Source organism: Seriola dumerili, unplaced genomic scaffold, assembly GCF_002260705.1.
Source record: "Seriola dumerili isolate Sdu_G_001 unplaced genomic scaffold, Sdu_1.0 BDQW01000814.1, whole genome shotgun sequence".
Lineage (NCBI taxonomy): Eukaryota > Metazoa > Chordata > Actinopteri > Carangiformes > Carangidae > Seriola > Seriola dumerili.
Genome location: NW_019175069.1, coordinates 313,544 through 327,592, shown reverse-complemented (window position 1 = coordinate 327,592; position 14,049 = coordinate 313,544). Strand labels below are relative to the sequence as shown.

Sequence of the window (14,049 nt, the reverse complement as noted above, 5' to 3'; positions counted from 1 at the left end):
GGAAATGAGGTAGACAAATATTGGTCTAAGATGAGAATGACATTGCAGACTGTTTCAATCGGTTAGACATGGACGAAAGGAACTGATGAGAAGTCCTAACTTTCAAAGGGCAGGAAGGAGAAGGAGTCTAACAATCAGAATAACCAAATTAATAAAATTTTCTAGGTTGATCAGCCGGTGACATCGGCCAAAAACTGAAGGATACACATAAAGTGAAATTGTAAAAAATGATAATGAAAAATACAGCCAGTGTACAATAAAGAGACATCAAACTGTATTTGTTCATATCATTTGAATCAAAAGAGAAGCTGGGGCCACAGTGGCTAGTGCTGCTGGATGAAATGGGAAAGGTTGTGATGACTGACAACCCCTCCGAGGCAGCCAGTTGGTTCAAAACAGCACAGGCAACGTTCTAGCCAAGCTTCTGCTCACCTGCTGTCCCATTCGGGATAGAGGGGGAACGTGAAAAGTATTTAAGAAGAGGGGTATACACACACGAACACACATCACAGTGCCTCTTGCACACACAACACCCCCAATCACATCCTTATGCTCAGTGGCACAATGCCAAGCAAGCAGAGAAACATACAGACTGGTTTAACACTTATTTCCTAATCTTAGCAAGCAACGAATTATATAACATTTCTACTGCGACGAGCCCAATGAAGTTATATAAACAAGATGATACCATACAGAAAATAAACACACACTGACACCTAGTGGTTCATTACAGCACTACAATAACACTCTGGGGCACGGAAATGTTTATATCAGCATATTTATACTGATGAATAAAAGAATATTTAGAAGTAATTTTAGGGATCCACATAATCTATTGCTAACCAACATTTAGGTTATTCAGTTTATAAAGGTTTTAACATCAAGTCAACCTTTAATTACCTCAAAATACACAGCAAATTAGTTTTAGTTGCCACATTTATTTGTGGTCGGATTTTGAATCAAACTGTCCACAGTCTCAAGTTTGGAGAGGGCATGATGAGTGTTTAATGTCAACTACTTTTAGGTCAGATTTTATGCAAATGTTTGGTGACAACAGATATCCATTTAAAATAAAAATCAGATAAATACAGCACATGAATGTACAAACATTTTTTCAGGGATTTGGACAAAGTGTGATATTAGCACTAAAGCCAAACTACAGCATTGTATCCAACTCTTGGGAAAAACCGTGATGACACTGATGAAAAAGTAATGCCTGCACATCCACTCCAAACCACAAATCCTATTCAAATCCAGTTTAACAGACAACAGTTTGATCCCAGTAGGAGTTTCGTCATTAAATTAGTTCGAGAAACTCTGATGACACGTATTGTGTCACCAGCATCTGTAAAAGACGACCATTGTGTCTTTAAGAACTGTTTGTCTTGATGAAGAAATTGTAATTTAAAAGTAACTTACCCAACATCATCCATGATACAGCCTGACCAATGATCATCACACTTGCATTCACCTGGACAAAACAAACGCATAAATATCTTTTTATTGCAGAGAAAGGAGGCTAAAAAAAATTGTGTGTTATAAAAGTAACAAACAAGACACATTAAGGTTTAACTACGTACCATTGAGGATCCTCTTCTTGTCAGAGAAGATGCCAATGTTCTGTCCAAGAGACTGAGCGAGGGTTATTGCCATCTCATCTGTTTTCCCGTACTGATGAAACAAGACAGAGAGAGACAGAGAGCAAAGAGAGAAACAGCAGGAGCCAGAGAATAAAAGGAATATTAGATCAGTCTGGTGAGAAGAGCTTGTGTTACAAAAGAGCTTACAGAGGCATCTCCCTTTAAAGTAAAAATTTTAAATAATTGGACTGATATATGAAGTGGAATAACAAACTAAATGGCTACAAAAATGAAACTATAGTGTATAATGTATTCTTCTCTAATGGACAACTGATAATAACTATTATTGTTCTTGCTGACAGGATGTTGGGGGATTTTAAATCATTAATTTGTGGTTAAGGACTCACCTCATTCACCCCACCTCCTTTAGTGAGGGAGCAAACTCCTCCCATGTAGGAAGCTCCACCCCAGCTGCTATGAAAGCGAGTCCCTCTGATGAAACGAGAAAGTTGTGCATTTAATAAAAAAAGATGCTGAGCACCAAGAACACAAGAAAATCCTTTTTAGATATTCAGACTTACGAGAAGAGGTGAACAGAGTCGCATTTCTCCTTGATGAAGTCTTTTCTGTACTTCATGAACTCCCTCAGGGTCACCATCGGGTCGTCGTCAATGTTGAACTTGTTGTCAGCTGACCAGGTTTCCATGGCAACCAGCACAATCCGGGTATTAAGCTGCTCCTTGAAGATCTGTGGAATTAAAGGAAAAATGAATATGAGTGCGTTATCTTTTAAAAGTCGTAAAGATATAAGTTCAAAGTTCTCCTGTAACTGAAAGAACCAAAGAAAAAAATGACATCCCCCTGATCGATTAACACTGACAGGCATGTTTCAAATTCATCATCATCTCCAGCTGTTCATTATGACAGCACCAGTCAGTCAGTCAGTCAACAGTCAGTATGATCCTGCCACCAGACAGCAGCAAATTACAGGTGGCTAGACACAGTCAACAAGTGCAACAGTCTGAAGGACAAAGCAGGAGAAGATTGGATGGTAAATAATAATGTTTGCTTTAATAAGATGGAAATCTATTGGGGTTCCTGGCCAGACAAACACCGGAGGAGAGGACAAGAGCAAAGCTTTTTCATTTAAGCTGAATGCCACGAATTTCAGGACAAACCTGGCAGAGCAGAGAGGGAGCAGTCAGCGATATGTGACACTGTCCACTCTGGATCCATTTGTGCATTTGCATGGTGGGTTGACCATATTAAGAGCCGTCCCAAAACAGTTAGTGTGGAGCAAACAATAAAACCTTCAGACAGTGCAGCGGTGCTGGCTCCATATTGTGTTTCTCTAAACATTATGTTGGTCATGCACATAAATCTATGACTACATTTTTCTAACACTTTTTATGGTGAGGTTAAACTCACCAGTGTCAGTCACATGTTTCTTGTCCAGGTGCCATTTCCCAAATACTGTAACTGTGACTGTGCAACACTGTTAAACACAAATTATGGAGGTATCCCTGAAAGCCACAACATCCCTGATTTGATTACATGATTTGATACGCTTTAGTTGCATGTCACGCTTCTCTGCCTTTGTTTCCTGTCTGCCTCTACACTGGCTGCTAAATGATGGTGAAAGTGTCAAAAAAATCATTATTACATTAGGAAAAGTACATGTCGCACCCAAACTGTCTTTGTCAAGTACAAAGGAATCAAAAGCTCAATTTGGGCTTCTTTTGCCACTCTGTATTGGGTAGGTATTCATTTGGGAAAGAGCCCATAATTGTGACATTTTGTTTTCCAAACTACAATATGTATATACAGATGGTACAACTTTATTCATTTTGTCTGTATACTTATATTTACTGGAATTTATAGGTGATTGCTAAAACCACTTAGCATACCAAATCTTCCCAGGAATGTGCCTCCATGCCGTTGGAGCATGGCACACACTGGATGGATAGAGAAGTCTGCTTGTACTTGGAAATCAATGGTACTTCCCAAATAGCAACTGCTTCATATGATCATCTTCAAGGGCACAACAAAAAGCACGACCTTCCTCCAGCTTCACCAGCCTATCAGCTTACAGACATGACCCTGAGCAGGTCAGATTTCAGTAACACAGCACACAGATGTGGCCACAAATAATCAAACATTGAAATATCCACCTCGGTACTGCTGGAATGCCGCTGCTGCTTCGGTCCTCTAAAACCTGAAAACTCGTGACTGTGAAGGCTGGTTAATGGCTGCTTGCAGCATATTATGAGCCAGAGGAGGTTTTAAATGGAGCGGGTGAGGTTGGTTAAATGAGAAATCAGTACAATGTCCCAATACCTGGGAGTGCTTGTGGCAAGCTTTCCAAGAAGAGGATCAATACAATTCTTACCATGTCAGCCATATTGACCACTGACTTAGCATAGTTATTCGTCTGCCCAATGGAAAGCCGATGCTTCTTATACTGGAGAGAGAGATAGAGAGAGACGCAGAGGGATGGAGGGGAAACAAATAAAAGTGGGATCCATAATCTGGAACAAATTCATTTCAAGCCATTTAAATGTATAAAAGAAGCAGTGTCTGCACATTTGATTTGCTCCAAATATCAATGTCACTGTGTATAAAACAAAATCGGTCCCAGAGGATCTTAGTCAGGCACATTTGGATCAAAACATTTTCTCTTTTATGCACAACATAGGTAGTTTTAGGAGTGACTCGAGAGTGCAAGAACTTTTATATTGTTGACTCTCAGCCCGCCCAGCATCCTGCACTAAGCTCTCAGCAATTTAAAGCACAAGCCAAGAGATATTCTATATTTTTCTTATGAACAAATCCCATGAAAAGACCACAAACAAAAATGAGTATTGCCTTTGGAGCCAACACTTCATATGGTTTTTTTGTAGGTGTCATCAACCTCAAAATGACCACTAAACATGACTGTTTAGTGCCCAGCTGTTTAAGGAAACTGTTGGGCCTCTTTTAAAAAATATATATTTGTGACACATTTTTAGAAATTTACAGTCAGTAAATTAATTTATGGCCAAGTGCCATAGAGTAAGAAAATTTGGAAAGTACTGAGAGATGGAGTAACAGTCTTTTTATGAGAGCTGAAAAATATTGTATATTACCAGCCTTATCCTTTAAATGTAGATATCTGTTAATCAGTTAACATAAGTTATTTTATGATGGATAATGTTTTCTGTCTTAGCTGTGATGAATTTTTCATAAATCTCTCAAAGGATCAAAAATCCTTTCATAGGGTTATCAAACAAAATGGAATACAAAACCATTAAATATAGTGAATCTTAACATGACAGAATACAGGGAATTATTTTTGCAGCGTAAATTCACAGCTATAGTAGAAGATAACTATTTTATCATTTTAGAGTGTCATAACTGTGCATTCAGACCATATGTAGTCAAAAGCTTACCATTAAATGGTCATTGATCACCATCAACTCAATGTATTTGGTCTCATCCTCGACACTGCGTGACACACGTGGGGCCTGAGAAGAAACAACAGTTTAGTTTTATCATATAAACAGACACAGACGCCCTTTTCTGAGCTTCCTTTAACCAAGACTTTGCACATCAAAGAGAATTTCAGAAGAGCACACACAGTAAACACAAAGATCACCTCATGTCTCCTGCGTCACCAAGAAAAGAAAAGGGACGACAAATCAATAAGGATGAACTTTGTAAAGCTAAACCAGGTGCGTTTGTTCTCTTAATTCCAAATAAAGATGAGTGCAGCTCTGATGCCTGAGAGACAGACAGCTGCAGACATCTGACTGTGTCTGAGAAAAGACGAGGCTGGAAGCTGCCTCTACTCATAAGGTAATAAATATTTCATGAAAAAGAAGACGAGAAGAAGAAGTAGAGAGAGGGGGTGGAGCGCTGTGGAGTGGGAAGAGAGTGAGCAAACAGTTTCTCTCTGTAGCTTTGTGAATTAACATAAAACATCCAGGTGGGAAACAGCGTAATCAGGTCTGGACAAAAAGCATAATTATAGTATAATTATCTCTCCATCGTACACTCACAGAAACACACACTCATGTACATAAAACAAAGTGAAGTCAGTATGAGTCCGTCAGCATCCACCTGCTAATGATGATGATTTTCCAACTAATGTGCCAGCAGCAGAGTCATACCTGTCTTTTTTTTCTCCTGTGAATAACTTTTGCCCCAGGAAATGGGGGGCTGGGAAAAGGGGGCTCTGGCAGTTCACCTTGGGAACAGAGATATTTATTATTATCATCATGATCAACATTCAGGATGAGCTTCCAAAACAGTTGATGCACTTTCTATGTTTAGCATGAGTAAATGCACATCACAAAACCAAATAGTTATTTCACTTCTATCTACATTAACCACACATTAAATTCTTCCTCAAGTATTCAGTCACCATCTTACCATTGAGGAGATTGTTAAATCCTTCTTGCCCTGCGGATTTATATATCATGTGAATGTTGACATCTCCCTGGAAGACACAAAAAGAAGAACTCAACCAAATTCAGTTGTTGGATATGCAGACTTTAATTCATTTTCCTACATAGTGCACAAATAAATTACTATGCTCACTTGAAAGATCTCAGCATCAAGGTTGACAGAAGTCAACATCACCACCACAAAATTAGTACAACATACACTGTACATTAGTCCAAATTTTAATTGAATTTTTTTTCTTGTCCAAGTTCAGACATTCAATTAACAACCATATTTACTGTGCATTCAAGCTGCTTGTTTGATCAGCAACCACTAATCTGTATTGGTGACCTGTATGTTAATTGGGCAGAATGTCAATTTTATTATTATTGCACTCGCATGCACATATACACACACACACATCCCCTTCAGAGCTGTATTGTTATGTCACACTCAGAGCAAAGTATATGAGAAGGGAAAAAAATTGTACAAATAACTGGACAGAAACACATTAGAATAAGTTTGTACAGAAAACCGCTGCAACTGTACCTGAATATCAATAGCAGAGCGACCTCTATGTCTGATTGGTAATGTATTTTAATCTGTTTAATCTACATTTGGACAGTTTTGATATTCTTTATTTTTTTATTTATTGTGTTGTGCTATTTTAGGCAGAGTAAATTTATACATACACACACGCATATATATATATATATATACACACACACACACACATATGCACAAATTTATTTTTATTTACTCTAATTTTATTGGCTACCCTATATGCTCTATGTATATCTGTGTATAGGGAATAATTTCAGGAAACATACTATTCGATATTGGTGCTCAAGAACAACAGCACAGCAAGGTTTAACCACCTGTAAGACAGCACTGAGGGCGGAAACGCTCCTGCTCATCTGAGGCCACATCCTGTTTACGTTCGTATCTACTGTACTTTAGTGAAAAGACACTGGTTTGGGTTGAAGTCGGTGAAAGAGGACCAAGCTGAAATGCCACCGCCTTTGCTCTGAACACGATTAAACCGCTGGAAATTTACGGTACTGTAGTCTTTATCCCATGTAGTTGCCGTCCTTTAGCTTCATATCTAGGTATTCAGGACGCAACAGGTTGCTGTAATGCTAGCTTTCTATGCTAGCTATCAGCTAGCTGGCTAATGTAACGAAAAAGACAGCGTTGAATGCAAGTTATTGAGCCATCGTTCTTTTTTTCGTATTCAGGTGATCCATTTTAGCGAACACAGTTGTTGATATATGCCGCTATTAATAAATAATTCTAATTGAGGTACAAATGATAACCTACCTCACGGGCTAACAGAGTTAACCTGTGTAGCTGCTAAAACCACTCAGATAGTTAGCTTAGTTGGTTAGGCTGTCTGGAAAGCTGTTGAGTGTAATAATAGATTCCTAAATACCCATTATCGCTCAGTTATGGTGTAACGTTAATCACAAAATTGGACTTCAATACTTAGTTTTGGGTGATGTATCAGACAGATTTATTGACTCAGTCATCACTAACCTCTTCTGATAGATTTTAGTCATTTACATCTATATTACATGGGTAAATCGAGATTAAATCATTACTAACAACTATAATTAAACAAAATCTGAAAACTAAAAGTACAAAAATTAAAACATACATTAGTAAAATACACAGTAAAATAAGACAAAGAGCGAAATAAAAATAGATGTAACAGATAAGCCATATTACAACTGGGCGAATAAAACCTGGGGCAAGAAAATAACAGGCTTTTAAAAAATGATCATAAAGATTTAAAGGACGTGGCAGACTCTGCAAGCCTCACATCCTCACACAAGGAGCTCCAGAGCTGAGGAGCCATCACTACAAAAAGCCTACCTACTCTTAATTTGTTAAAAGTAAAGCAGGTGCGTTTTGCACCAGCCAAAGGAGTGATCTTTTTTGTCTTAAATCTGAACTCAACAGGTTGCAATAACCAAGACACAATGATGTGAAAGCATATATGAGTTTCTAAAAATCAAGATGCATTACCATGGTCAGTCAATGTTGAATGCTGTCACCTATAGAAAAGCTCAAGTGTGTAATTCAATTGTTTATTGTGTAGCTGTACAGACTATGCAATGTACTGCAGAATAGACACTCTTGCTCTGCAACCTCAGCCATCAAGTCATTCCCACTTTGTTTGCTAATGAAATGAGAGCATTGTTTCTCGGGGACAGCAGATATTGGGTCAACTACACTGTGGTGAATAGAAATACAGGGGGGTTTGCCCATAGCTAGGTCAGTCTGTGGCACAGTTAGATTGCTTCAGTAGTAATGGGGCCATTCAGATAAACTTGTATAACTATGCCTTTTTCCCCATGATCAGGAGTTTTGTACACAGAAGAAATGTGTTAAAAATTGTATGAAAGCCTCATTAATTCCCAGGGCAGTGACTAGCTAGTATTTTTTTTTTGTCTGACTTCCTCACTTCATCCGTTCAAACAGGAACTCTCCTTGTCGCCTCAGTTCCTGTCAGCACCAGCAGCCATGTCGTGCCGGAACATCCACGCCACCAATGCTTTTGCCTTCATCGTTGCCTTCGTGTCTGTAGGAGGGCTTGCTGTGTCAGCGATAATCCCACAGTGGCGTGTAACAAGGCTCGTCACCTACAATCGCAACGCCAAGAATATCAGCGTATATGATGGGCTGTGGGCTAAATGTGTGAAACAGGATGGTTATTCAGGATGCTACTACTATGATTCAGAGGTATTACTTTGAGCAATTTGCTACCCTTTGTTTTTACTTTTTGCTTTTATTCTCTAAATTGTCCTAACAGAAATCATGCTCTCACATTTCCAGTGGTACTCTAAAGTCGACCAGCTGGATCTGCGGCTCCTGCAGTTCTGTCTGCCTGCAGGCCTGCTGTTCGGCTCACTAGCTTTGCTACTGTGTATGGCTGGGATGTGTAAGACCTGCTGCTGCTCAGACAAGCCTGAACCGGACATAAAGACTATCAGATTCCTGGTTAACAGTGCTGGCTGTCACCTGGTGGCCGGGATGTTCTTGTTCCTGGGTGGTGCTATCGCCATTGCACCTTCAGTGTGGTTCCTCTTCCGCACTAAGGAGCTGAACATCAGATATGACAATATTTTCTCTGATGGGTTTGCCGTATATGTATCAATAGGCTGCTCTGGAGGATTGATGCTGGCTGCACTGCTGATGTTCATGTGGTACTGTATGTGTAAGAAGTTGCCTTCACCGTTCTGGTTGCCCCTGCCCTCCATGCCAACATCTCTGTCCAGCCAGCCTCTCACTGCCAACGGATATCCTCCTTCCCCAGTGTATGGCCCTCAGCCCTTCCCACCACAAACCTATCCTCCCACGGTGATCGACGCCCAGCCTTATGTGCCATCTCAGGCCTACGCACAAAGCGTTGTTGCCCCCGCACCACCGCAGTTGTACATGTCTCAGATTTCTGCTCCAGATGGGTATGGGTCTGAGGTGGGAGGGACTCAGGCTTACAGCTACGCTCCTTCACAAAGCTACGCTCCCTCACAAAGCTACGCTCCTTCTCAGGGATACCCATCCAGCTACGCAGGCCACCGCTACTCCACCCGCTCACGGATGTCTGCCATAGAGATCGACATTCCCGTGCTGACACAGGGAGAATAAGAGAAAAGAGGCTGTAAACCTCGGCACATTGAAGCTTTCTGTCCCCCAGCCTCCATGAATTTCTAACCAACAGAGGTTGATAGATGGAAGTTAATAATATGAGAGCTATTTACAGCCTCTAGAGTGATAGTTTAAAGAATTCAGTTAGTCAGTCCAGGTCTGTAAATTGCTGATTATAGAAGATGACAGTCAAAAGACCTCTGGAGGTACTATATGAAGGATGACATTTTCTTTAAAAATGAAGAATACGAAAGCACCCTGGGGCAAACAACACTGTATTCAGCTTAGTATTGTAGAAAGGGAAGAAAATAAATTTCCATTTGCAGCAAAAAGTACTGAAGGACACCTCAACTAGCTTTTTTCACTATTTTACCAGAGTAGGTTCACTACACACTATACAATCTGCTCAAGTATCCAGTGGACCAACCTATTAGCTACAAGCAAACAGTTACTAGCATTTGGTAGGTGGCTTTATGTAAATTCCTACCCTGACTTAAAATCAACAAAGCCCATGTTTGCTGCCAAAATTACAGCTTGTCTGCAAAATTGTATTTTTCTATATTTTTTTTATTTTTTTTTTTATGTTGGGACGTGTAACACATCATGTTCATATGATGATGTTATTGTTGTCCACTTTATAGAGGCCTTCTGTTAACACTACTGAACCAACACTGACTCATTAACTTTAAATTCTGTGTCTCCTAATAGATAACCACTAACCGATTCATCCATTTGTGTATTTTGAGTCTTGTCTGTTTTAACATGAATAATGTCACAGTGCCCTGTGGAGAGCAGCTGTTACAATTTTCAATGCACTAATTATGTGAATACTGTGACGGTTTACATTGCCTTTGTTCAGCGATTTTGTTTAAATGTATGACCTCTAACATAACACTTATCATTTATTGCAGGAAGTATCCGTCAGCTGAGTTAAATGTAATGTATAGATGCTGATTTACACAAATGAATTTTTATTCTGACCTATAATGTCAATGACAGGAATGAGACTGTTGTTCACTTGCTCAACATGTCAGATGATTAACTGATTAACTGTAAAAAGTAGTTGGATCAGATGAATTTGTAGGCAATGTTACATTTTTCTGTTTTTACCATTAAACATCTGCTAGCTCAGCTGGAAGTGTGATGTTTGTGTTAGCAGTGTTTGTGACTAAGCCAAAATGTAACTTAGTTAAATTGCTGTCTTTTGTGTGTTTTGCTTGAGCACTGATCAACATTTCTTCAAAGTATAATGGGGCCATTGTGTTATTATGCAATGCAATGTTTAGGTTCATATTGCTGAGCATTTTTCTATACTGTCATCTTTTTATTTTTATTAAAAACATAAATCACAATGTATCTGCATGTCCGTTTATGAGCTGGAGTAACATTCAAAACCGATTTATAAACTGCTATAAAATACTCAGTATTTGTAATTGCAACAAAAATAGACTGTCATTTGAACAAATTACTCACATGAATACTTTTCTAGCCTCTCTGATCTGGCAAAAAGCTAAGATGTGAATTTGAGCAACATTTCTGTCAGACTAAGGGGAACCCTCCCCATTGATGGTTTCAGCTTATGTCTCCATATTTCCAGTTTAACTGATAAATTGTTTGAGAAATCAATGGCCTGTGAGATTCTGGTTTCCCAGAAGTGTATCACCATAAACTGTTATAGCTCCTTCATGATGACTTGACTCACTGAGGGAATTTAAAGTTGTAGCTGCATCACCATACAAGATTCATAAAGGTTGTATTATGTTGTACAGGTGCTCTAGATTGGCTCCCTGTGCATTCAGCATGCTCCCATAATGGCACATAACTAGATGTCAGCAGCTTCATTGTCACTTAATAAATCACATTATTGTAAAAACAGTTATTCTGTCTGTCTAGTTTATGATGGGAGCTACAGTATAAGTGTTCAGCTGTTAGCCTAGCTTAGTGAGCCAAGCAGTCAAGCTGTGGACCTATTCAGAATCTGTATTTGATAAACTGATATAAAAAGTATTTCAAGACATATGTTCTAACAGCGGGTCGTAATTAATGCACAAAACTTTTTTTTGTAAATGAATACATACTACTACCCCCATCTCCAGCAGCTACAGTAAACTGACACAATCAAATCACATTTTCACACTAAAGAAGGCTAAGCTACCGAAAATCTACAGTAATGCAAAACTGAAGGCACGCAATTAATGGTTACTTTCATCATCAATTTCTTGATCAAATAATTTAGTCTAAAACATCAAAAAATAGTGAAGTTCATTTTACTTTCATTTCACCAGAATGATTACTTTCTTTATAAATGTTGTTTTCTAAGTAATCCTGGGTACATAACTTATGTATGAACCCAAGTCTTCAAAAGGCTTGTTTTGTCCCAGTGACTTTCAAAAACCCAAATATATTCAATTTACAATAATATAAAAAACAGAAAAGCTATAAATCTTCACATTTGAGAAGCTGAAACTAGAAAGTGGAATTGGCAAATACTGCAACTTCAACAATTTATTGGTTACAAAAATTGTGGAAAAATTTAATATACGATGCAATGCAAAATAGAACAATACTGCTTTGCCTTTGCGTGGCTGAGGATTTAGCCTTCAGGGTTGAAATAACCATCGCACCAACAAAACAGCACAATGAAGCAACTGAGAGAATATAAACTCATTGACATTTGAATTGTGATCTGGTCTGTGGGTAAATATTTAAGTTATCACATCATAGGCTCTAGAGAGAAACTGGAGCCAATTAAGAATAGGGAGCACTCTATTAAAACCCAGCTTTTAGCACTCAAGTGTTTTGTCTTATCTCTGATGTGCTGCGAGTGGAAGGAGTGTCTGGATTAACAGCAACCAGCCTAAACTGCAGCACTCAATTAGAACCAACTCCTACTTTGTGACATTTTAATGTTAGCTGAGACTTTAGTGGCTGATAATTAATAACATAATTAAAAGAAGTGTGGCTGCTTTTTTATTATTTGTAGCACAGACACACAGCACCATCCATCAATATCAGAGCAGTTACTGCTGACTTAACTGTTGTAATAAAGCATTTTCTTCTTTGTTCCCCAGATCATCGCTCCGAGCCAACTACCTCAGTTAAGAAAATACACACACAATATAGACTCTGCAGGGTGTGTGTAGTGATGGAGATTAAGGGTCTAAACACAGATGGCTTTCATATGTCGAGCTACAAAGACAGGGGCGGAGCCTGGGTTGCTAAGGGAGATGGTACCTCAGACACAGACTGCTGGCTCATGAATATAAAGCAGTGAGGGGTAACACGCTTTTCATTCCCGCTCTCTTTCTGCATGTGTGAATGAACTGGTCCAGGTTTAGCAACACGAAGCTGGCTTGAGGCCACAGGGAGACCCCCCTTTTTAAAAAAAAAAAAAAAAAAAAAATCCCCCCTTGGCACCTAGTGCAAACAACCCCCACCCTACAGCCTGCCACTACTCCGCATCAACACGCCATTCTCCTCACCCTTCAACTCCCCACCCCTAATAACTGAGGACACTTATCTGCAGACTCTCCTCATCTTGTCCCTGCAGGTCAGGTCGTCACACAAGAGCTGAAGACTGATGCATTGAAAACGCAGACCAGCTACAGATATCACAGGATGGGACATTTGGGAATGTTTTACAGAAGTGCCAACAGTCCAAAAATAAGATATTCAACTTAAAATTATATACAACAGTGAAAAACCACAAATCTTCACATTTGAAGAGCTGTATTTTGGTCAGCCTACCACTTTGGTCTGACTTGAAATATCTCAACAACTACTGCACAGATTAAGATGAAATTTTGTACAGACATTCATGGTCCCTGGAGAATGACTCCTAATGATTTTGGTTATCCTCTGACTCTTCCTCTTGAGCCACCAGAAAGCAACTATTCAATGTCATTTGGTGCACACATTCATAACAGTATGAATTGTAATAACTGTCAATTAAAGGCACAAAAATAATTAAAAAAAAAAAAAAAGGCAGAGAATCATCAGTTTAGAAAGACAGGAAACATGGGGATAGAGAAGGGTATGAGAGACAACAAAAGGTCCCCAGACCTGGAGCTGAACCGTGGACGCTGTGTGGTGTGTTAAGTGGTATGCAGCACTATTTCTTTGACCCTGTTCAGACCTGGTATTGACGCACGTCTCCGGCGATGCGATCACAAGTAGTCAGCTCTAGATTCGTCAGTTCACAACTGGCTTTAAAACGCATCTCCACATGCGTCTCGAAAGACCACTTGTGATCGGATCTCACTTCCGTGCTTCCTATGCAAATACACAGGTATGCGTTGTTTTTAGCCTATCGACAGACGGGTCTGTTGTCAATGTGTTTGTGTGTGTGTGTGTGTGTGAGTGAGTGAGAGAGTGAGAGAGAGAGAGAGAGAGAGAG

The 14,049-nt window shown here is 39.3% G+C and overlaps 2 protein-coding genes across 2 annotated transcripts in view; one reads left to right on the top strand and one right to left on the bottom strand.

Annotated features, from left to right (window-relative positions):
- The window catches only part of adam22 (ADAM metallopeptidase domain 22), a 64,192-nt gene that overhangs the window by 16,333 nt on the left and 33,810 nt on the right, over positions 1–14,049 (bottom strand). Inside the window, exons 7-14 of the mRNA XM_022766159.1 lie at positions 5,991–6,057; positions 5,729–5,805; positions 5,009–5,083; positions 3,970–4,041; positions 2,162–2,328; positions 1,988–2,072; positions 1,581–1,671; positions 1,420–1,471 (exon numbers count right to left, since the gene is read on the bottom strand). Of these exons, the coding sequence (XP_022621880.1) occupies positions 1,420–1,471; positions 1,581–1,671; positions 1,988–2,072; positions 2,162–2,328; positions 3,970–4,041; positions 5,009–5,083; positions 5,729–5,805; positions 5,991–6,057 (686 nt within the window). The remainder of the gene's footprint in view (positions 1–1,419; positions 1,472–1,580; positions 1,672–1,987; positions 2,073–2,161; positions 2,329–3,969; positions 4,042–5,008; positions 5,084–5,728; positions 5,806–5,990; positions 6,058–14,049) is intronic.
- Positions 6,941–10,999, top strand: cldn12 (claudin 12). The gene is made up of 3 exons (XM_022766158.1): positions 6,941–7,060; positions 8,487–8,747; positions 8,841–10,999. The coding sequence occupies exons 2-3, from the start codon at positions 8,529–8,531 to the stop codon at positions 9,651–9,653; spliced, it is 1,032 nt and encodes a 343-aa protein (XP_022621879.1). The 5' UTR covers positions 6,941–7,060; positions 8,487–8,528; the 3' UTR covers positions 9,654–10,999.